This window comes from Eucyclogobius newberryi, unplaced genomic scaffold, assembly GCF_026437365.1.
Source record: "Eucyclogobius newberryi isolate DKJ021-1_F unplaced genomic scaffold, fEucNew1.0.hap1 SCAF_22, whole genome shotgun sequence".
Classification (NCBI taxonomy): domain Eukaryota; kingdom Metazoa; phylum Chordata; class Actinopteri; order Gobiiformes; family Gobiidae; genus Eucyclogobius; species Eucyclogobius newberryi.
In genome coordinates, this window is record NW_027315857.1 from 8,823,820 (window position 1) to 8,847,930 (window position 24,111).

General features: G+C 43.1%; 1 protein-coding gene across 10 annotated transcripts in view; it reads right to left on the reverse strand.

The window, feature by feature from the left end:
- Positions 1-563: 563 nt before the first annotated feature.
- The window catches only part of ppargc1a (peroxisome proliferator-activated receptor gamma, coactivator 1 alpha), a 47,543-nt gene continuing 23,995 nt past the window's right edge, over positions 564-24,111 (reverse strand). For 4 of the 10 annotated variants that reach the window (XM_072459260.1, XM_072459259.1, XM_072459256.1 and 1 more), the window contains exons 4-13: positions 23,847-23,972; positions 21,598-22,822; positions 20,685-20,730; positions 20,412-20,485; positions 14,988-16,104; positions 12,804-12,890; positions 10,713-10,833; positions 8,616-8,737; positions 6,623-6,774; positions 564-3,377 (exon numbers count right to left, since the gene is read on the reverse strand). In XM_072459260.1, coding sequence (XP_072315361.1) covers positions 3,274-3,377; positions 6,623-6,774; positions 8,616-8,737; positions 10,713-10,833; positions 12,804-12,890; positions 14,988-16,104; positions 20,412-20,485; positions 20,685-20,730; positions 21,598-22,822; positions 23,847-23,972 — 3,174 coding nt within the window. In that variant the 3' untranslated portion in view covers positions 564-3,273. Of the gene's footprint in view, positions 3,378-6,622; positions 6,775-8,615; positions 8,738-10,712; positions 10,834-12,803; positions 12,891-14,987; positions 16,105-20,411; positions 20,486-20,684; positions 20,731-21,597; positions 22,826-23,846; positions 23,973-24,111 lie in introns of all 10 variants that reach the window. The other 6 variants (XM_072459258.1, XM_072459255.1, XM_072459253.1 and 3 more) reach the window with 2 other exon arrangements.

Below are 24,111 nucleotides of genomic sequence, written 5' to 3' on the forward strand. Positions count from 1 at the left end.
GCGATAGCAAGCGGAGCGAGCAAAAAAGCGTGTGCACTCTTCGGAAGCAGGAAGCATTTACAAAACTGTGTTTGAGATTTTTAGTCCAGATGTAAATTTGGCTTGGTTTAGACTTCTTCTAATCCTGGTCTAGTCAAGGTTTACTTTAGGGTTGGTAGTATTTGAGGTAAATGTTGTAGTATTCAAAGTATTACTACTTGTAGTACGGTACATACTGGTATTATTGTTAATTTAAGCACTTAAGTGGTCCTTAAGTTAGGTCCTGTCCATTCTATTTCTGATATTCTCACTTTCCCCAAACTAAAAGTATTTACAACAGTTATTATATTATATCTTTAGAGTATGGCTGGTAAGAGCAGATGCAGTGCATGGTTTACTTTTTGTCAAGTGATGATATGATAGATTTATAGTCAAAACGACTTTTAAGCTCTTTAGACTGCATTTTCTTCCAAGTTTTCAACGTTCCATTTCAAAACTTCAAGGATCTCTCCTTGATGCTAATTATTCAAAGCTGTACATCACAACGCCTGAAAGTGCAAGATGACGGGACAAAGAAGCCAGACTTTTTCAAACACATTTCCCTTTATTGGCATGGTGAGGCTGATGAGAATTGCACATAAAAAAATTAAAATTCACAAGAAAGTCGTACAATAGGTAGAACCACAAAGGCATTGGTAAGGACTTGGCAGAAAAAGGCAACGTGGATAGGACACATAGAACATCCAAAAAAAACACACACACATACACACTTCCCTTCAAATCTCACACACACTTGTACACGTAATGTCCTTCCAAAAGAAAAAAAAAACAAAGCAAGACAGTGTCCTCAATAGGTGACATTAAAAAGTCCGCCACAGTTGAAACCATAAGGTGTAATATATTGCTACTCTAGGCAATTTACAAAGCATTTTTATTACAATGTTTAAAGCCACATCAATCAATGGGACACGACACCATTACCCAAATGCTATACAGACAACGGAAAGGGAAAAACAATGCCATAAAACACAGGTATTTTTTCACGTCCTCATTTGAAAACCGTCTCCAATAGTCAAATCCCATAAAAGGAAGTCTGTGATCAGCATAGCTTTCATTATACAAGTTTTTTTTTCCCTTCTTGTGACGAGACCTGGTTCTCTCATTACTTGGAACAGGATATTAATTGAACTAGAAACCGCAAGGTTACCTTTTATGTCATATCTGGACTGTGAGTGGGGAGAGAGGGGGAAGAAGTGGTGCGGCATGCCGTAGTTGTGTAAGGTTTTCTCCTTTAGGCTTATACGTCAATGAACCATAACATTACGACCACCAGCGCAATGTTTACGCTAAAAATTGAAAATGTTTAAATTTTAAAAATATCTGGTTTTGCATGTGATTGTGAATTCTTGTTCTCTAACCCAGTTGTCGAACCGTTTTTTGTTGTTTTTTTGCTTCTAAAACAGGAATACAGTGGTCCTAATGTATGGCTGATTGCGTGTATAAAATAGTTTGAAATACGCCATTGAGAAAATCAGACATCCAAAGTGTTTCTGGACAAGCCATGCAGTACACATCAAACATTTTTCCTACACACACACGCACACACACGCACACGCACACGCACAGATGGACAGTTTGCACACGAAGTATCACATTGTAATGCGTGCAATACAATCACGGACATCTTTAAAGGGAAAAGCAGAGGGAGGCCAAGACTTATTGGAATGGAGTATCTTAGCTACCAGCGACTGGGTAATGGGTCCAAAATCCCCCCCCAAAAAATCACAACGATAAGAGCTAAAATACAACTCTGAAAAATAATTTATTGCTTTTTATAGATTTTTTCCTTCCATTTATATTATTATTAATCATCTTGCAATTATTGTGAATATTATTACTATATGATATTATTTGTACATCAAATACAAGATCATTAAAAAAGTCAGGAAATGAATTGTAAACTTCTTGTTTGGCATTCACATAATCAAAGCGTGAGTGTAGCCATGTCAGTGTTTCCAGTGGGACAACTTAATAAAAATCTTGCAAAATTATTGTTATTGCTTCTATGTGGACTTATAGACTGATGCATGAGGAGTGATTGACTGAAATGTTGCAATTGTTTCGGAAAGGCATAGAAGGTCACAAAATCCCCACCAAAAGATATTATTGTACACCCTGTCTAGTGATTGTGAGTTAAATAACAGAGAAAAAGACAAAATAAATACATTTTATGAGGTACGCCACATCATGGAGCTCAAACAGTTTTGATTAAAAAATAAATACATAAATATATTGAATTAAAATTATTTGGTTGATCAAAAACCTTCCAAAGAATCAAACTGTCTATACTTATTGCTCTTTCAAATAATAAAAAAATGGGGTCCATTTTTCTTTTTTTAAATCATAAAAAAAAAAAAAAAATTTTACACTGGCAAAAACACTGATTGAGAACGTTATAGACGGATAAAACTATACATGGTTGACTTTTTAACCCCTTCCCCAACAAAATAACTTAAAAAAAGGACATTGTTCACGTACTCTCTCAAACTGAGCGGTCGAGATCAATTTTTTGTTCTTTTTTTTTTTACAATCATGTCATGACAAAACATCATGTAGGTGTACAATGTGGTGTAATCACTACAGATCAAACATTCTGAATTAAGAAATTTTTCTCTTTCATTTAAAAAAGGCTGCGTTTTACAGTGCATAGCTGTAACAAATAAAGAATTTTCTTATCTGATATTTACATAAAACAAAAATATTCCTTTTTATAATATTAAATACACAGCTACATTTCAATCTTTCAAAATGTAGACACCCTTGAGAATTTTCCAAACAATTCCCACTTGTTTTGCAATGTAACACCAGATCCACACAGCAGATTTTCAAAAATAAAAATAAATGACAAAAGAAAGCGAATCTGGTTGAACAAGCTGCTACCCCCAAAGGATTGTGGGTATTGTAGTGCTTAGAGAAAAAAAGACAAGTTTCTTTTCCTTTTCTTCCTTCACAACAGCAGTTGAGTGCATTGAACCTGCTTTGAACAGATTCTGAGGGTTCACTGGCTTTCCCACAATGCATTGCTTCTCCTTCTTCATCAGCAGCTTTGTTCATGTAAACTTCATTTGATATATTCATTTTTCACGATATACGTCTATATTTTTTTTCTTCATATAAACTCTGTGAAATAGAGTGTAAATCTTCTCATAGTCTTGAGAAACAGTGAGGTATCGGAAATCACTCTCGAGCCACGTGACGGCGGACGGCGGTTGCCCTTGACGACCGACCGGTTGGTTACCTTCTCAGGCTGCGCTGGGCCTCTCGGAGCAAGCTGTCGAAGTCCAGGGAGTCGTACTTGCTTTTGGTGGAGGCTGGATCAAAGTCGTCTGAATGAGAGTCTGCGAAGGACAAAACAAACAGGTCAGTGGTGTCAAGACGTTTAAAAAAGCATTGTAGATTTGTGCTATAATCAGTGTCGAATGTTTCTTAGCGGCAGGAAGTGGTCCAATATTGAACATTTGTGCGAGTACCAATGTTTTTCTCCATTCAAAGTGAGTTTAAATGGAAAAAGTAGTGCAAAAAATATGGCTTTTGTGTGTAGATACATACATTTTATAACTATTTCTCTCGGTGAAAAGTTAATTTCTGAACTTTACAACAACAGCAGGCCTTGCATATTGATAGTACATTCGAAAACCTTGACATTAGCGTCAGCAAATATCATTTATCGGATTGAATGTGGGTATCGGCTGGCAAAATCCATATTGTACCAACCCTAGAAAGGATGTTTTAGCAGAAATGTAAAAAATAAATACAGTTCAAGGATTGTTCTATCATCTTCTAGGAATCTATTGAGTTTTGAGCGACAATAACACGTCGTTTTTTGCATTCCTTCGATTCATTTCTGCATTTCTGACACACAGTAGCACCACCTTTCTTGTCTCCTGCCATTCTTGAAAGCTTTTGCTCATTACTGTAGCTAAAACGTTGTCTCTCCATCTCTCATGCTGCCTATTCTTCTTGATGAACCTGATAATACACGGCGCCTGTCTTATCTCCGCCTACAGACAGCTTCACAAATGGGACCCCCGAAGATCCCTGCAGCTCCCCAACCCCCTCAGCTTTGAGGAATTGGGATGTCCGCGGCAGCTAAAAGATCTAATGCAATGTCCGCCGGCTCAACTGTGTCAGACACCTTGAGGGATGAAGAATACCTCGGTGCTTCACTTAAAACTAATGGACAGTGTCTTCGAAAACAAAAAAAGAAGGGGAAAAGATGGAGACGAGTGGGTGAGGAAGGAGTCTGCGCTGTTAAATTCACTTTCTATCAGAGAACGGAGGACCAAAATAGCCCGATTCAACTAGACTGATTAGTCCATTTGGGTTTAATGTCTGTCCTCAAGGCGGTAAATTAGGAACTGTTTCTTTGTGCTTCAATTTTTCAGTATTTAAATTGGCTGCTGGCTTAGGAAAGTGGTTCCCGAGCACTGGTTTTGTTTGGTCGATTGAGCAGTTTGTGTCCCGGTTTATTCCCGTCTTGATCTATTTCTGGTTTGGACCTGGCTTCCCTGGTTTGAGATAAGATAACCTTTAGACCCACCTTTTCTATCCATCCTATGCTGTTTTGACACCTGCTTTCCACCAGATTGGTCCTGATCTTTAGTCCAGGCGAAGGCTTCATCTAGACCTGGTTAGAGAACTGGCTCGGACATTTGAAAAGGTAACAGCTTCCCTTATGAAAGATAATGTCCTTTGTTCCCTTCCCGTGACCCCGCATTATACAGCTCTGACCTCACGCATTAACAGGAAATACATGTCAAACCAGAAGATGTCAATAACCCGCCTGCCGTGTCACCTATAGAGGGATGTAATTATCGTTTTAAAATGGCTCTAGCCTTTTCCCCAGTCTCCCTTCTGAGAAAAGAACAGCCTATTTCTGTTGGAACTTGGCTTGGGGCCAGGAAAAAAGGAAGAAGCCTTGATTTCATTGATAGCGTGCATTATTTATAAAAAAGCAACTTTCGGCCGTGTCCATTTGAACGCGTATTTCTGTTCGTGGACGATATGGAAACCTTGATAGCTTGTGGGATTTCTGGCCGTCTTTTCTACATAAAGCAGTCACGGGCGTATTATCTTAAGTGTTTTTTTTATTGTTTATTGTTGAAAATGCAATATTCATTTGGAAAGTTAAGGTTCTATATAAAACAGGCCCAAAACAAGAACTTATATTGTGGCTGTCAACTTATTTTAATCAAATTTAAATCGATTTTGCTCATAAAATCCTCACACTACACTGTAAAATGTGGATATACAGTACAGAAGTGACTACATTTTGACTATAGAACCTCATAATTCTAAGGGGATGAAAAGTCTGCGTACATGAAATCTATAGATATTTTGGGTGTTGAATTAATACAGAAACGATTACATGTTGAAAATATAGCCGCGCCGGATTGATAAAGGACAAATAACGCAACAAATCAGAGCATCTTTAGTGCGTTTACTTCTGCCTATATCGCTTCGTTAACTAATTAACTTCTTCATTACACCTCGACTGGTCTTTTCGCAGTCAGACTCCACCTTGTTCAAACCCCACAACAGCTGGCACCAGATGGATCCTCGCTCGGGACGGGGCGAACGGGGGTGGGGGGGGGAGTAATGTTGTTTTTCTTTTACCGGGACCTAACCTTGTTCCCACCTTCCTCTTCCTCCCGTCGTCTCCTCTTTAGCTTCATCCCTTTGTCCTTGTAAAAAAAAAAAAAAAAATCACCTCCTCAACCCCTCCTCAGTTCTTAATGCGCTTGTGATCTCCCGACACCCACGCGCCCGGGATATATATATACAGCCAACATGAAAACGCATCCCAGATTCAAAGGAAAAGGGGTAGAAAAGCTGCAAACATGCTTTTAAGGATCTAGCTCCATGATAGCTTTTCAGAACAACAAAAGTAGCATCTTGGGTATGTTTTTCCTGGAGAGGCAATTCATACTTGCATACTTTGCTTAGTGGACTTACCCTCGCACTTAAGCAATTATAGTTTAACATAAGAAAAACAAATATCCAGCTGCAAACTAGTCCAAGCTAAACTGCGCTGTCCCTCACAAGGGATTTGTAAAGTGTATTTTAGATCTTGGCCGGGGTGCGACTTATACTTATATTTATACTTATATACTTATACTCCGGAGCGACTTATATGTGATATTATTTGTTATTTTCACACTTGCAACCACATTTAATACTCCAGTGTGACTTATATATGTTTTTTTCTTCTCTATTATGCATTTTTTGGCTGGTGCGACTTATACTCCAGTGCGACTTATAGTCCAGAAAATACGGTATTTAATGTGGAAAACCAAATGAAAGTCATCAGTGGAAAGTTGATGCACTTTTCAAACTTGGCATTTTTACATAATCAACTAAACTTTCTGAACTTTAAGATGATAGAGTTGGAACACCACGACACAATCGCACATCGTCTCACTTTGACCATGATTAACGTTTTGTCTTCCCCTTTTACTCTCGAAATTTTGCAACCTTTCGCTTCTACGTGATTCTGCTGACTCCCTGAAGCCACACAAATATAACCCGCAGCTGCAGGGGGGCCGACGGGAGGAGAACCACACAACAGCAGAGCAGCACTTACCCAAGTCGGTGTAATGCGATTTGCCGAACTGCTTCTGTCCGCCAAAGCACAGCTCGAACTGGGGCTCGTGTGACCCGCGTAAGGTGTGTCCCTTCTCCAGGGCGGCGAAGGCATCACAAGTGTAGCGGTACGTGATGAAGCCAAACGTGTCCCTGGTCGGAAATAGACAAAACTGTACGTCAGAGTGGCCGCTGCTGCTTGCGGGGCAACAATAGCCAGGAGGGAGGTGTTGACTTTGGCTATTTATATGCAAAGAAGAATCGATAAAAGTGTATATTTGGGGTGTTGAGAGGAGAAGGTTGCCAAGGCAGTTTTTGTCAACATTAAAAGGAGCTTTTAGTGCTGTAGTTTTGATGTGCAAATTGCATCAAATTGCTGCCAAAAAGCCAAACAAGAATCTCTATATACCTTTTAAAGTAAACAATAGAAGCAGTGCAGAGGAATGTGCCAGAAGCAAACAGTCTTTTGGCCCCAAATTTAAGACACTGGCAAATAAAAGCCAATTTAACCACATTAAACATGAAGCAAATATAGTAAATCAACAAACTTATAATAGCGGATTATCGGATCATTTTTGCCGTCCATCCAAGCAGGGACACGCCCTCTCCACGCACACTTCCAGCTCCTTTGGGAGGATGCCAAGATGCCACAAAGCGACACATACGTATAGCCAATCTTGCCCTTTCCGTCATTACCCAAAGATCGTGACCATAAGTAAGATAAGATAAGATAAGATAAGATATTCCTTTATTGTCCCACATGGGGAAATTTCATTGGTGCAACGCAGGTAGATACAGAGGTAGATACAGAAGAACAGATCACTTATAGGAAGTCTGAAAAACACTTTCAGTAGAAGATCTCCTATAAATAAATAAAAACTCCCATAGACAAATAAATAAATAAATACATAAATACCATTGCATGTGATCACGACAGTAATTGCACATGAATATGTGTCACGACAGCACATAGATTGCACATGAATTTCACAGTAATTGCACATGAATTGCACATGAATTCCAACAGCAATTGCACATATGACAGAATTGCACATGGTTAGGTCAGTATTGCGAGTGTTCAGTACTAACAGTTTTTGTTATAGAGTCTGACAGCAGCAGGAAGGAAAGACCTACGGAACCTTTCCTTCGCACATCGAGGGTGGATCAGTCTCTCACTGAAGCTGCTCTCCAGAGCGGAGAGAGTGTCCTGCAGGGGGTGACACTCATGGTCCAGCATAGATGTGAATCTAGCCAGGACCCTCCTGTCCCCCACCTCCTGCACCGAGTCCAGAGCACAGCCCAGGACGGAGCTGGACTTCTTGATGACTCTGTCCAGCCTCTTCCTCTCCCTCTCTGTGATGCTGCTGCTCCAGCAGGCCACACCGTACAGGAGGGCTGATGCCACCACAGAGTCATAGAAGGTCTTCAGGAGTGGCCCTGTCACTCCAAAAGACCTGAGTCTCCTCAGGAGGTAGCGCCGACTCTGGCTCTTCCTGTACAGTGCGTCCGTGTTATGAAGTAGTAAGAGTAAGAGTAAGAGTAGGGACGCAGATCGACCGGTAAATCGAGAGCTTTGCCTTTCGACTCGGCTCCATTTTGACCACAACAGAGCGATCCGCCTGTCAATCTCACGCCATCAGAAAACGCGTCCTTTACCGTAGCGCTTGAATCTGGTGTAACTTTTACAGCGATGTAATCAGAAATCGTGGGCAATAAGTGGGCACCATCTTCATTGTTCTGGCCTTGGAGAAAGACAAACACGGTCTCAAACCTCAAAGCACCGTCACAGCTTTTTTTTATTACACTTTTCAACAACCCCCAAACTTTTGCGGTATGTTCAAGAGCAATAACATATTTGAGCTCCAGACTTTGGCCTATCCAGAGGGCAGGAATGTTCTACTAAATATTTCCTGTCCATTTACCTTCAACCGCTCCCGCTCTCCTCTCTCTTTCCTCACACACACACACACACATCACTGGTCCCGCGGCCTTACCCATCGTCCCTCAGGTTCACTGCGCATTCCTCAATTTCACCGAAGACTTCAAAGCGCCGTTTCAGCTCCGTCCTGGTGCAGTCGGACCTCAGCCGACCCACGTACACCGCCCGTCTCTCCTCCTGTTCGTTAACAAGGGGAGAAACGTCAAGGATTAGAGGCCGGGGCCCGAGTTCACCTGTCGTTTTTTACATGCCGCTAATGAATGGGTCGCGATAACCCCCAAAAAGACTTGACTCCCGAGACCGCCGCCGCCGCCGCCTCGCCCCTTCCTCTTTGTTTTGTTCCTCTCTGATTGCTTCCACTTGTTTTCTTACTCTCCCCCCCTTTTCTTTTTGATCTGATAGCGATGCAGTTTGGAGGTGCCTTCAATCTCTCTTGACGCTACAATTCCTCAACTGGTGGCGGCACGCTGCGATTTTTATCAAATGATGCCGTGTCGAGTTTAAAACAGTTTTTCATGGAGGCTAAAAATAAAACAGAGGAGTGACTCAGCCGCCGAGCAGAAAGTTAAGCGGCGCGTTTGATTGGAAGAGCTGGGGAAAACTTGAGGTAATTAAAAATCCGTACGCCGGCTAAAAATACATTGCAATACTGAAGAAGAGTCTCGTTTAATAAATGCTAAAGTTTATCACGCTGAGCTCCCCAAACCCATTTGCGTAAATAAAGCCTTTTAGACAATTAAATACTTAAGTAATGCTTTCTTTCAACTAATCGCATCTTGGCAGCGGATTTGATGCTTAATTGACCAAACTGTATTATTATAATCGATCGAACGCAAACATTAGAGTACTTTTACCACTACGTAGTAACATTTTGATGCACGGTAATGCATTTATTTTGTTGCATATTTGTACTTTCACCTCAGTTCTTGGTGTTTTTCCACTGCCTTTAATGCTTATACAGTACATTCACTTACAAAAAAAATGCGTGCTGAATTAGTGGTTTACTTGCTGACAGCTGATAAATCGGCGGCCCTATCTTGACGGCACCCTGAGGCCCACTTGCGTATGTGTGGGTGAGCGAGAGAATGGGCCAAAAACACACAGAGATATGCAAACCGACAGTTGGAACAAGCATCTTTCACGCGCCCGGACTTTCAAACCCGCTCTGACAGCTCCGGCGCTACACGACTTGTAATTGTTTGAGTCTCTGTGTCGAAAAGTGTACGGCTGCCAAGCTGCGTTTGCATTACTGCGTCATTTACTGTGCGCTTTATCAACGGGTGGTCGCCGCTGGAGACCTGACTAATGTCATACTGAGACAAAGAGAGGGGAGGTATAGAGGGAATGCCAATTTAGCAGGCGGCATACGGGAAATATCACACGTTAAAATGTGTTGTTTTTGTTTGTGACATTTTAGACTTTTCCATCGTAGGGTTGTCACAGCAAATCCCCATAGCATGCAGTAGCAGTAGAAGTAGAAGTAGAAGTAGAAGTAGAAGTAGCAGTAGCAGTAGAAGTAGCAGTAGCAGCAGCAGTAGCAGTAGCAGTAGCAGTAAAAGTAGCAGTACATATTTGAAGACTTCTTAATACTGTAGTTGTACAAATCTGTCAACAATGAAAATAAATAATCTTGAAATACCAAATTCAAAAGCTCTACTACCATAATGTTGGTTTAATTAGACAGTTTGACACCAGATGCTCTTCCTGTGGCTATATTTAACGCTGATGTATTATCCATTATGTGGTTCTGAGACAGAAAGTAGTCCTAGAACATTTGGAAATAAAGTAAAAAATAAAATTAAAAAATAATGGAAAAACTGACATTCTGACATTTTTTTGGGTAAATTAAAATTTGACAGACTTTGGACTAAGCGGAACTTTCATTTTAATTTGAAATGTGCCGTGATTTTGTTCCTATTGATGTTTATTTGACGTCTACCGTTTTTATTTTGCTATTTGTTCTCTGGTTGTGTTCTGGTCATTCTTTTTTTTTAAAATACCAAAAACTTAACCAACAGAGGCAGGATCTGTCACTGTTTGTATGACTACAGTTAAGGACACAAGCAGTGGACAGAGCAGTGACCAATAAGAACAGTGCAAGCCCCATGTTTAAAATAACAAAGTGTATGTTTTTTTTTGCTTTTAGACTTACGATTGCTTTTTGCTTCTGCCGGTCTTTCTGCTCAGCTCGCTCAAACTCCCGTTTCTCATAGTCCTGCAGATGTTCTTCCCTCATCAATCGCTCGAGCTGGTACTCCTCGTAGCTGTCATACCTGCACAACAACAGTCACATGTTAAACGTCATACTTTCGGACCACAACCAAACAATAAAGACATGATTAAATACTGATCGGACAGTTCTCATTGAGGTGAATAGAGCTGAATAGAGTAAACCAAATAAGGATGTGGGAAGTGCCAGAAAAATAGAAGGGGATTGAGATGTTAATTTTGAACTTTTGTAACAATACATGCGTTCGCGGTGACGTCATACAGCCGGGACTTCCCCATAGCGGCCATTTTAAAAGGGGCACACGCGATATATAAAAACCAACACGACTGCATCCTTTTCTACTGCACAATGAGCTACGAATACTTTAATTCTTTAGACAATAACGGTAAACTAAGTACACAACAAAGCTCTCATTTATTGGTCAGTCAACAGAGCAATGTCCTTACAGATTAAGCAGGTTTTTGACATTTTGGCCTCATATTTCCTGGATTTCGTATGAAGTAGACGTGCTGTTGTGCCCCTTTCAAAATGGCGGACTCGGTTGCCACTGCACAAGTTCCTGGATGTGCGAGCGCATGTATAGTTATAGTACTGGTAGTAGTGGCAGTAATAAGATAAGGTACTTTGTTGATTGTTGTTGTTTTTTCACCTTTGTTTAGAGGAAATAGTACATTTTTACAAAGACTTGCTGGACTTGAAAACCGGACACATGTGAAGAGTATGTGTTTCCATAATAATAAGAAGTGCACAATATTGGCTGTGGCGGTGATTGCGACGCCCACAGGAGGGGCTCCGGGGAGAGGCGGCGAGCAGCGCGGCCGGGAGCCAGGCTGCAGCCGTCAGCACAACTTCACATGTCATTACTTTCTGCTTAGTTAAGGGCTTCATCAAGACGAGGAAAAAGTACGACTTCACTACCGCCTCCTTCGCTCCCCTCCCCCTCCTCCCCAACCCCCCGGACTGGCACTAGACTTGTCCGTTAAGTTTGGACTGATGAGCGTCTCTCTGACTTGTCGGGTGTCATTAGGCACGTGGATGCCAAATCAGCTCAGAGCTCCGAATGTCACCGTGTCCCCCCCCCACCGCCCGGGCCCCATGCATAAGCAATCACCGGAGCCTTGAGAGAGAGGCTGAGAGCGAGACAAGCTGAGAGGAAGAGAACAAATTTAAAATGTGTGTTTAGCGATTCGCCAAATCAAATGTGTCACGGTCAAATAAGTGACAATGCGGAACACTTGGCAGGACGTGGCAATACGTATCCTACTACACACAACTTTTACCATTGTTGGAAAAGAAGTTAGGTTGTCGAATTGAACTTGAATTTGTGGATCAATATTTTGTACAATAATAAAAACTGTTTTGTTTAGCTGCGCATGACTGAAAGGATTTTGCTTTGCTCTCTTCTCTTTTATGTCTTAAATTATTTACACGTTACGCTTTTTTATTTTTTTATTTTATTTTTTTAGTTTTTTTAAACATTTTTATTCTTATTTATTTTTTTCTTATTATTTTTTTTCTTATTTTTTTTCAATTCATTTTTTTTTTTTTTTTTTTTTGACATTTTAAATACTGAAAGATTTATCTGGGACTATTTTGAGGTAGAACCCTACACCTTTAAGGAGTGTCTGGAATACCTGCCAATGTGGTCTGATAAATTTGGATTCATTTTTATTTTTTATTCAGTTAATTTTATTGTATTTCTGTTTCTGTGATTTTAATGTGCTCTACAAATAAACAATGCAAAAACATTGCTATAGAAAGAGCTGTTTTTGAGGTATTGCTCCATGCTTCTCGCACATCTAACATACAGTAACTGATAAAGGGACACTTGGTATTTGTTTACTCATTAAAAAGAGCTTGTTTTGTATTGAATTAGTCTTGTTATATTGGCCACGTGTTCCTGGTACAACCGGGTCATTTAAACAGAGAGTTATTGTTCGATATCTGTAAAATAAAGCCCACCTCAGCAAAGGCAAATAAGAGAAAACTAAAATGTCTCACGAAAAGGCTCACCTTTGTCTGCGGCTGAGAGGAGAGCGGGGCCGAGGGCTTTTGTGAGTCCGGGAACGGAAAGTGCTGGATTCTGTGTTCTGACGAGCCCTGAAGAAGACAACAAAGAAATGTTTTACTTACATCAAAATCCCACATTAAAATCTACTTGAATAAAAGTTTTGAAAGAGTTTTAAAGAGTGAAATGTAAATAAATTTCTCAATGTTTCTTTTTCGTTGCTTTTTTTTGTACGCTCAAAGCCCGGACGTGACCTCAAACGTCATACAGGAAGTATTTTTCACTTTGGAGAAGAAAGGACAGTAAAAGTATCCACAGTTACTTTCCTTTTACTTTTGTTCTTCACTACATTCCACCACTGACAAGTTATATTTCCACAAACAAAAAAGCTGTAAATATTTTCTGGTGGCGAGTCCATCACCTGTTTTGTCAGGAATATTTCACAGTATGGCATTAAACACATTCCCCTTGCATTTATTCAAAAAGTATGTGTCTTTCCAGCTCAAAAATACCTTAAAAACACATTCTTACGTCATCTTTCCACAGATCTGCCTATAACTTGGGCTAGTGGCGCCGCTTGCTTGTCTCCACGAATATATAGATAAATTTAATGTCAGTGGAACATTTACGGAAAAGCAATGACATTTACTGTGCGTAGAGACAAGCAGCAGGTGATGGAAAAGTGCAGTTACTTTTACGTCTAGTTATAGAGAAAGTAGCCTTGATTTCAAAGGGAACTTTCCAGACGCCTGAGCCATGTGCGCCTCTGTACCGCCGCCATGTAAGTTACATGAGACCTGGTCAATACTGTGGACGTTAGCGGCCCGACTGGCGTGGCTAACCCTGTACTCCTTACACTTCCTACGCTCAATAATTGAAGTGCTGAAGAAGGAAGCCTTGAATAATGGAGGGAGAGAAGTTTGTGTGAGCGCTCTGAAGCACGGGGATGGCAGTTTGGATAGATTGAGGATCTTATACTGTAAAACATTCATCACAGAACTGGGATTTTGAGAATCACTTCGGCTAAAAATCTATTTATCTATAGCAGAGAATGAATATAACAACCTTTTCTCTCGTTTGTATATTGCCGTTCCCTAAATCTCAAGGTGTGTTAGTGTTAGACTTGAATGTAGCTGTATAATTTGTGAGCAAGATGTGTAGAACAAGAGTGCGTCTAAAAAGCATTTCTCTTGGCAGTGTGAAGCAGGCTGACCTTATAAACAAACTGAACATTTCTTCCTTTACACAAGATCTCATTCTATTCGCAACCAGTACGATTCGGAGCATTCGGAGCTTTCTTAGCGTGGAAGGCGGGTTTCTCAGATTCCTATAGAAGTATTAACTCCCAAGCCACAGACATCTAATTACATGATTGACTTAAACAATAGTAATCAGTGGATTCTCAAACGTCCGTCACCATTAGCAGGAAAAAGAGCCGAAACAAACTGGTTGTGTGGAGTACACTGACCTTTACGTAATCAGATAAAGAAATTCTGTGAGCGTAACAGACTCACCGCACCGCCAACTGGCAAACTCATATTACCTATTTCTCCACTTCATCCACTAAAACAACAAAACCCCACAGCTCTGATCAAAGGGAACCATGGGAAATGTAGTTTTTCTCACACAGCACTCTGATGATAGCAGTCTCTTTTGAGTGGGGTGTTTCAGACTACATTCCCACAGCCTGGATCGCTCTTTCATCTTGGGGGATGTAAAAGCGGAGGGTTCGCCACTCAGTAAAAACAACAGCTGCCGCTTAAAACAATAGCCCCGGCTTCAAACGGAAAGGCAGCAAGTGAGGAAGACAGATTTAAACAAAAAGTGGATGTTAGGGACACACTCAAATTCAAATCCTCCACGGGAAATGGAGCTCGTGTGAAGTACAGCCCCATGGCATCTTTCAAGTTCTGTTTATTCAGAGTCCATTTTTATTTGATGGAAATGTGACAAAAACAGGCTGGGCATGGGTTAGCCTAAACATAATTATGTCACAGGCTAAAGGAGTAGTAACAGGACAATTGCAGTTTTGTACATTTATCAGGTATGTGCTTGTAGACGGGCAGAAGGTCAAGCACCATGCCATGAGTCTTCAGGCTCTTCTATCCCGGCAGCTCTGATACTGCTGTTTCCTCCCAGAACACCTGCTGTGAGGGTTAAAGGATGAGCGGTGTGTGTATGAGACCTACCAGGTGGACGGGCGTCTGTCGGGCGAGCTGGAGAGTGAGCGCCTCCGGTGGTGTGAGGAGGAGCTGCGGGAGCCAGAGTGGGATCGAGACCTGGAGCGTGACCCTCCGCTGGTCCAGCAGAAAGGCCTGCTGGGAGACAGGAGCAGGGAGGAGGGCGAGGACACGGAGCCTCGTGATGGGGAGCAGCTTGATGGAGGGGACGAGGAGGGAGAGCAGGGGGAGCAGTCGAACAGGAGGTCCAGAGGAGTGCCCTCCCAGGGGTACAGGAAGCGGTTCTCTCGGCCCACGTACAGGTCCTCGTGGAAAGGCAGGAAGCCTTGGTGCAGGTGGCTGGACCCAGGCAGCCGCTGGGATGAGCCATCAGAAGCCTCCTTCTCTGCAGGTGGAGGAGCTGCAGGCTTCATTTCTCTCCCCGGGCTGTAAAGCGCTTGTTTGGGGATTCCAAAGTGCTTGTTGAGCTCTGCTCGGATTTCCTGGTCGCGCATGGGTTTCCGGTTGTTGGCAGAGGATTGGTCACTTGGGACCTCTTGTGAGGGGTTTTGTGTCTCCTTAATTTGGGCTGCCTGCTTCTCCAGCATAGCTGGATTGTGCTGCTCAGCCAAAGACATGGATGAAGCAGACGTTTGGGAAGATGAGAATGGAGATGAAGATGGGGGCATTGTTAAGTCCTTACATTCCATGTGCCTGTCGTCCGGAGGAGTGACCGCTGCTGTAGTGACCGCTGCTGTAGTGCTGGTAGCGGTGGCCGTGCTGCCGTCCTTCTTGGCATTTGCTGTTGCCTGGCAGTAGTCGTGGTCACTGTGTCCACGAGACCGCTTGTTGCTAGTGCTACGTTGGTCCTCGTCAGCGACTCCTGCTAAGTGCAGAGAAAAAGGGAGAGCGCTGGACGCTTTGCTCAGCTGGGCGTACAGCTCAGTCTGTTCGGGACCCTTCCTAATTGGGCCCCCGCCTGAGGCACCTGGGGCCAGGGCCAGAGCGCCGGGGCCTGCCTCGCTCTGCTTGGCTCTTTTGCATGTCAAGGCTGAGGAGGAACATGAAGACAACTTGGTTTTGAGAGATGCTTTGAAAGGATTCTCTTGACTGACTTTGTGTGGGGGCGTAGTAGGTGGTGTCAGACCTGCGGAGAAAGAGAAAGACACAAAGGTTTGTTGAGGACCATAAATTTAAATGGAGTCATAATCCAAACCAACCAAAATAGCCCTAAACTCCTCCTCTTGTCTATAAACTCAGCATGCTTTATGGCCAGTGGCCACAGATACCACAGGTCTGATTAAAACATTCACTTTTAGCCTTATACTGAGCTCAATTTTATTGCAATCTTGACAGATTAATGTAATGCTTGGTGTAACTTAATATGGTGATGTTGTTATACGGGTGACTTGCCATCCGGTTCCTTTCTGACCTTGAAAAGATCCCCTTAAAAAAAAAAAAAAAAACACAACATAAAACCGTGCAAAGGACAAACCTAATGCACGGGCATGTGTGATACAGTATCCGCCCCGCACTGGACACCTGCCAAGTCATCAGAATAAAACACTCGAGCTTTTATCATTCAAAGAGGTGAGGAGCAATTTTATATCAAGGTTCAAATGAAACATCTTATCTGTGTTTGCTTGAGTAACTATAGTAAAACATAAAATGAGTTTAAAGGGAACAAACCAAAATTTGTGCAAGTTTGGCGAACACCAGTCATTCTTCTGAGATGTCCCTCCCAATCCCCTGCTCCCCTTTCTACCCCCACCTCCAGATTTATAACCAGACAGATGGCATTTATATGAGGAATCTAGAGATGAGCCTACTTTATAGTGAACGCACTCACACAAACGGACCGTCACCGCTGCTCTCATTCACTCCCTGGTCTTGTACATTGCTCCTCTCGTCTCTCTACCTGTCTGCCATCTTTGGCGTTTTGTCTCTCCTCTGTCTAACAAACATGCCCACACAACCGTACCAGTGCACTCACAGTCTCCAGTCAGCCACTTTGAAACACCTACGCTCTCCTCTGTTCCTCCTTATAATGCACCGCTCTTCCCTCCTTTGCAGGCGAATTGCACCAAATGACAGCTATTAGTATTAAATCCAGTGTGAAAGCGTGCGCCGGGAAGACAGCTTGGCAAAAAGAGTGAGTGAGTGAGCAGGATATGTAGATATTCTGACTTGCTAGTGTTTGGAATGGCATATCCAGGGGCTTATCATAGTCCTATCGTTATTACTGGGTAATCAGTAATCAGTAAATAGCAAGCAATACTATCCCATAGCTTATTATTATGTATTTTGGTGTATCAATGGCCAACTTCAAGCATATTTTCCTTTGCATGTTGATTGTGTTGACTATAGGAGCACTGATCTGTAAGTATGCTCATTATATTTTGTTTTTTTACCGTATTATGGTTCCATGTGCGTTGCGAGTTTGAATACTAGCTTCAACAATTTGCTGCATGCCCTCCCTTCCCTCATCTCCATGTCTTTATAAAGCTTTCAGGCCAAAAACGCCTTAAAATGTAGACATATTCTCCTTTTTTTCGTTAAATCAGTTCACTTTTTGCTGCATTGTGCCTCCAGATTGTACTATAACGATGATTACAGAAGTTGGTTCGACTTACAAGCAAAAACTATATAAAAGGCCGTTTCCGAATTTCAATATAGAATTTGGTGCAATAAAACAAACCCTTTTGGGCCACCGTAGTCTTTGTAAATAATGGCTAACGCTGGCCGACATACAGGTATAGATCTGCACGATTCCAACGCAACGGAGAGGGAGGGGTCTGCCGCAAAGTGAAGCACCATCTGTCCAAAACAATGCACGCGTGGGGTCATAAACTAGCAGCCATTAGTGACGGGGGTGAAATAAATCAGAATTAGATAAATATGTGCCTCTCTGTCAAACTCGCTCGTGATGGATGGCCCGCAGATGCAGACACCAATCATGGAGCTGTCAGCGAGTAAACGCCAAATATGGAGGAGAGGAGAGAAAGGAGGAAGCAAGTGTATCCAAATCATTTTCCCCCGTCCAGCTGGAAATTGAGTGTAGACCTCGGAGCGAATAACAACTCCGGGCTTAAAGAGTTGATCCGGCGGTAAGCCATGCAAATAGCAACACACACGGACCCACCCCAGTGTCATGAGATACAGTAATTAAAGACAACACAGCCGAGTGGGGCAAATCTATTAGTGAGGCAGAGATTAGGCCTGAACACTGAAGTCCCAGAGGGTTTCACTGCCTGTTGATGCGTTTTTGTTCTTTTGGTCAAAGAAATGCACATCCGACCAAAAAACAGGTATCGTTTGTTAAAAGCAGCAGCCTGTGGACTATGAAAATGTTGGGAAAACACATTAAGAGTTCATTGACTATTAGCTAGATAGCCCCAAATTACAAATACACTTTATATTTATGGCGAAATGTCGAAAATACATGTAGCTATTTATGCATTCATTATAAAGCCACTGGAAAGGGAATAATAGGACTAACTTAAAAGGTGTGTAAATGTGTCAGTATGTAAGAAAATGCAAGCAAAGGATACAGCAAGGTTTTGACAGCAAAAATGTTCCTTTAATATGCCTGGCAACAAGACAGGCCCTTTTCTCCAGATGTTATCTTTCAATGAGGCCACTATTACTACACCACCACCTCATAAAGGTATAAAGTAATAGTGTATTGGCAGCGCTCCATGGAAAGTTTCAAGTAGTCTGAAGGTGAATTGTGGAACAGCGCGCCGGCCTAACCTCCATCTGGTTATAAGTCACTGCACAATAATCACCGTTGTCGTAAAATGTTACTTTTAATCCACAGAGGACCTCTAACTCACGATCTTTCACCTTCACTTACTGGGATTTATCCTCACTAAAACGCTTAATATTCAATCCAAACTTTCTGCACAATGTCTGGCCGTTTCTGAGACGTGGCCCCAGGTTAGTTAAAATCAACCATGCACAATGAATGGGAACAAATATTAACTGCATGGCTGCCCCAGAGATTTTCAGACTTCCTTTAGGTTTCGACAATCGTGACCTTTGCCTTTGGAAGCTTATCTACACAAAATGGTTAAACGACACTTTGACCAAGGTCATAGGTTTCATTTAAGACTGCTCTGGGGGTTTGGTGCAAAACAAATGGGATTGGGGGTAGACTGTTGCCCTGAACGATTTGCTTGTAGTAAACACATTCCTGAGAACCAGTGAAACACTACAACTACTAAACAGTTACAGATCAGAGAAGGTAAAGGATCACGGTGTATGGAGTTGAATCTAACAAGTTGGAAATGCCACATCTTTAATATTCACATTAACATTGACCTTTGCACGTGCTTTAGAACAGCTTCTTCTTGACGGTGAAGTGAACCTGGAGCCAAAGCCAAAGCTCAGTCAATCAGATCAATGCTTTTGGTCTTCACAAAGTGCTGCTTTTACAGTGTACTATCAAAATACATATACAGTATGTGCCTCAAAACTCCTGCCATGGACACAATGAATGGATACCTTTACCTTCAACACCTGGACCGACATTATAATTGATATTTCACTATTAGATTATATTCCTAATAGTGAAATTTCAATTATAATATACAAATTTGAAATGATGTGCTTCATTTTGTTGCCTTTTTGTTTTCTTGTCTTCTCTGGGGTTGTGTATGTGTGTATGTGTGTGTGTATATGTGTATGTATATGTGTATGTATATGTGTGTATGTGTGTATATATGTGTATATATATATATGTGTGTGTGTGTGTGTGTGTGTGTGCTTATTTACAAGAATGAAGTTGGACCCCCCCCTTTAAGAAGAAGTAGTAGTAGTGGAAAGTATATCTTAAGGTGAATAGTAGCATTAGGTGTGTTGCAGATGCCCTATCGTCCTGCAACTAAAACATTATCTTTGTTGATTAATAAGCTATAAAGCCAATGAACACTAAAAAGCTTGAAATTAGAAGTATTTCTTTTATCATAATTTTAATTAAATCCATAGTATATTGACAGAGCAGCATGCGTACACTGTCCTAACACCGAAGCCCCATGTCAGTTGATCAAATTGCGTGTTCGTCTGGGGATCGGGGAAAACTGAATCATGTAGTAAAACCAATTAAAACAATAACACTGCCAATTCAATTTCTACTGATGCACGGACTAAGTAAGCCGACAGTCAGAGAGCATTAGATCTGATACGGGAGCAGGAGCGGCATATTAACTCAAAGGGGGCCGAGGTGGGGGGGTGGGAGGGGCTCCGCTAATAAACCCGCATGGAGATTGGATGCTCTAATCAATACTGTGGCACATAAAAAGTCTCCGGCGTTCCTTCACCTTGAACTTTGAACTCGGATGAAAGCGGGATTAACTCATTAAAATCCGGCGGCCGCAAAACTCAATGGCGCGTGAGAAATTTGAATATACGCTCCATTAATCGCGTGTTCCGGTCGTATGTGCGGGTGCTCACCTGGAGTTCCAGCGATCTCCACGCTTAATGTGCGTTCAATGGCTTTGTTCTCAAACGGTGATCCCTTGTGGTCACTGCAAGACAAAAAAGGCGTAATATTTACCAACCATGAGGGTAAATGTTCTGCTTTTGTGGTAAGTAATGGAAATGAGAGTCACAAAAATGCCTCAACTTGGATTCTAGTCTCGGATTGGATTATTTCCTTGTTTTTTCTTTTTTGTTTTCTCGTTTACTTTTCCCCTAAAATAATGTGGAAAAACTTCTCGCACTTACTTTGGAGACTCTGGGGTCAAAGGAAGTGGCAAGGTGGTTGGTTTGGCTGCAGAACACAAAGGAGCATTGGTAATTATTGATCTAGTCATAACACTCTGCAACATTCTGCAACAATTTATTTCAGATTGGCTCATTAATAAAGCAATTATCACTACAAAAACACCCAAACCATGTTAGAGAAAAGTCTACGAACACTATTTACTGCAAAACTTTGGAGTGAGATTGACCCCATTCTTAAAAACAGTATGTTTTTAGACTGTCCATTCTGTGAGGCAAGATGAAGTGATGGGACATGTATCACGGGGCCTAACACACACCCAGCTCCAATGAAACAACGACAAGCAAGACCCAAAATGGAGTTAAGGACAGACAGCGGCAATGCCACAGACAAGACAATGACAGTGGGTGAGCCCCTCTCTGGACAGTAAAGTCATAACCGCATGCACCAAACGCAGAGGAGGGGGAAACAGGAAGAAAGGAGAGTCAGAGAAGCTTGTGCAGTTGCCCGAGGCTCTGGCCGCCTTGTGCTCCAGCAAAAGGGACATGGCTCTAAAGTGCAGCCCGGGCTCCCAGACTAAAGTCCATACGTATTCAGCACACTCTGCTCAATCAGCCAAACAGGGTTGAAGGGTCAACTTTATGAATACAAGACATACAGTAGCAAAACAAGGCGCCCCCATTCCCCCACCCCTTCCTTTTTTTGTTTTTAATTTAATTTTAATTTAAAGGACTGCCTCTGGGACCAGAAAAAACATTGGCTAGCAGGCTGTTTGTTGTGGATGCCCTCCGAATGACTGTTAGATTCAAATTAGAATACGTGTTAGTTGTGAAGTCAAACTGGGAAGTGGTTAGAGCAGGAGAGGGAAAAGAGAGAGCATAAATAAGGCCAGTGGGGGGATGCAGTCATGATTACCTAACAAAGGGTGGCCAGGGTCGTCGGGGTGCTCGCTGAGTGCCTGCCTGTGTGGATGCCTTTGCCCTGGTATGAAGCAGGGAAGGACAGGGAACAGTGGGCTGGGCGGCCCCTGAAAGAGCACTGCAGCCGTGCTACTGCCCATGACATCATCATAATCAACGACACCGTCATCATCATTATCAGCTTCATCCTGGTCCTCCCCACAGCGCCCCCTGCTGGGCCACCCCAGCTCCAGTCCAAAGCCCATGTTCAGGCCTGAGTCTGTCTCTAAGTCAAAGGTCAGAGGGGAGAGCAGGGGCCCAGAGTCAAGTTGCTCCGGCTCATGTTCTCTAATAGACTTTATATCGTTCAGCTCTTCCTTGTCCATGAGTGGATTACTCCGGAAGGGGCTCTTAGACCTGGGAGGAGATTGTTTTTTGGGGGCGGGGGGTATGGGACGGGGGCTGCCTGTGCGTAGTTGGACCTGGTACTGGGCAGGCTTGTGTTTGGAGGTGAGCAGCTGGCTGAGTAAGGGGTGGCCTGGCTTCTCCTCTGTTTTCTTTATGGTCAATGTGATGTGTCTGCGTGGTGCGTGTTGGGCACCACTCGTGTGCCTATGGCCTTGCCTGCCAGAGCCCCTTCTAGACTGAGCACCTGCAGCCTCTCGGCAATGCCCACAACTGTGACTCGCCTCTCTGGGAGGGAGGGAATAAGAATGCATATACCTAATAAAGCTAGCGGCGGCCAGGCGGCCCGCGTCGCCTGGCGGCCTTCCTTCTTCACTGGGTGCTCTGTGCTCCAGTTTGGGGCAGGCATGGCCGCAGGCCTGGGACTTCTCATCATGGTGAGTATGGCACCGCTGCCACTTCCCAGCCCCAACACCAGGCACACTACACTCGCCAGCAGCCCGGCGCTCACCTCGCTGCTGCTGCTGCTGCTGCTGAGAAGACACCGACTTCTTCTTGGAGGCTGAACAGGTGGAGGAGCTGGAGGAAAGGGAGGAGAACGAGGAGGTGGACGATGAAGAAGGCGAGGAGGACGACGATGAGGCACCTAGACCCAGGATGCTTTTGTCTCTGCTATTGCCGGGCACCCAGGGGCCTCTGATTTCACTGGCTTTGGTGTGGAGCAGGATGTCATCTGTGGCTGTCAGGTATTTGAGCAGCTCTGTGCAGGGCCGCCTCACTGGCCGGTTCTGTTGGGTCGAACTCCCGCGTGCTTTGCCGTTCCAAGGATTCTCCGTCTGCTCAACAGGAGGGAGACAGAAAATAATTTCATTTTAAGTGCAGCTGGCAGTAATAGGAATATTTGAGTTTTAAGTGCACACAGACATAAAAGAAGAAAGGGATGGGACTGGGGAGAGGCTAAAAGTGATTCAGACAGCCTGAGCACAGTGGTTGCCCAACTGTCTGGGAGGCAATGGTGGGAGTGCAGTCCGCCCATCATCTTAATTGCGTGGCCCTTGGAGCACCACCACACGGCTCTGTACGCACACCATGTCCTCCGGGAATCCACATTCGCTGTGCTCCAGAAACAGATGACTCAAAGGCACAGTATGAAAATAGACCATGTGTGGAAGGTTGTCGTGCTGCAATGTGCAAACACGCTATATACCGCCACACAATATCACCACATCCACATGCGTCTCCATATCCACAGGATTTCAGGCACCGGGGAAAGCAGAAGAAATAGAGATTTCAGACATTTTTTCTTAAACAAGTGCAAATGATGACACGCTGGAAGCTAAATATGACATCAAACATGGAGCGCGTCATGTCCCGATGCCAAACGCAAAGACATTACCGAAATCACACACCCCATTTATTCACATTCCCAACCATACAATACTTAAACTGACGAGCATTAATCTTAATCAGCTCTAGCCTTACAGAAGACACAACCCTTTGGAGATCCATCTAATGAGAATTTCGAGTCTGATTTTTGATCATCTCAAAGCATCACTCTCACCACACAACTGCCAGGCACGTTTTTTTTTCTTTTTTTCCAACAGACTCCACACTATGGACGATAAGTGGAAGCACTAATGAGACTACAGTGTCTATGCAGCGCCTGGAAAAGCCCAACAGCAATCAGTCTGTTTTTATTACGAGCTGCACTCCTGGGACAACAAACCAACGCTCTTTTAAAAGCGGCCACCAAAAAGCATAAATAAATACTAGTAGAAAACATGAGGACGGGAGTGAAGTCAGCAGCGGGGCAGAGCGTGTAAACCTTCCATGGCTACATTTGTCACGCTTTGTCCCTACCTTGACGACGGCAGGTGGTGGTCGGATCCGGTGGTTGCTGTTGGCTGCATGGTTCTGTGCCTTGCCACCTGTGTATTGATTATAGCTGAGCTGGGAGTTTGCCGGCGCCAGGAGGAGCTTCTTCAGCTGCGAGCAGACAAGGAACAAGCGGAGGAAGAGAGGGGAAGTGAGGTTATTCAGATGTTTCAATTAGGCTTGTAATTCAAATGGTTCTGGGGTGGAGCGGAAGAGAAAATTATAAGAGAAAAGTAATTGGATAATTTCA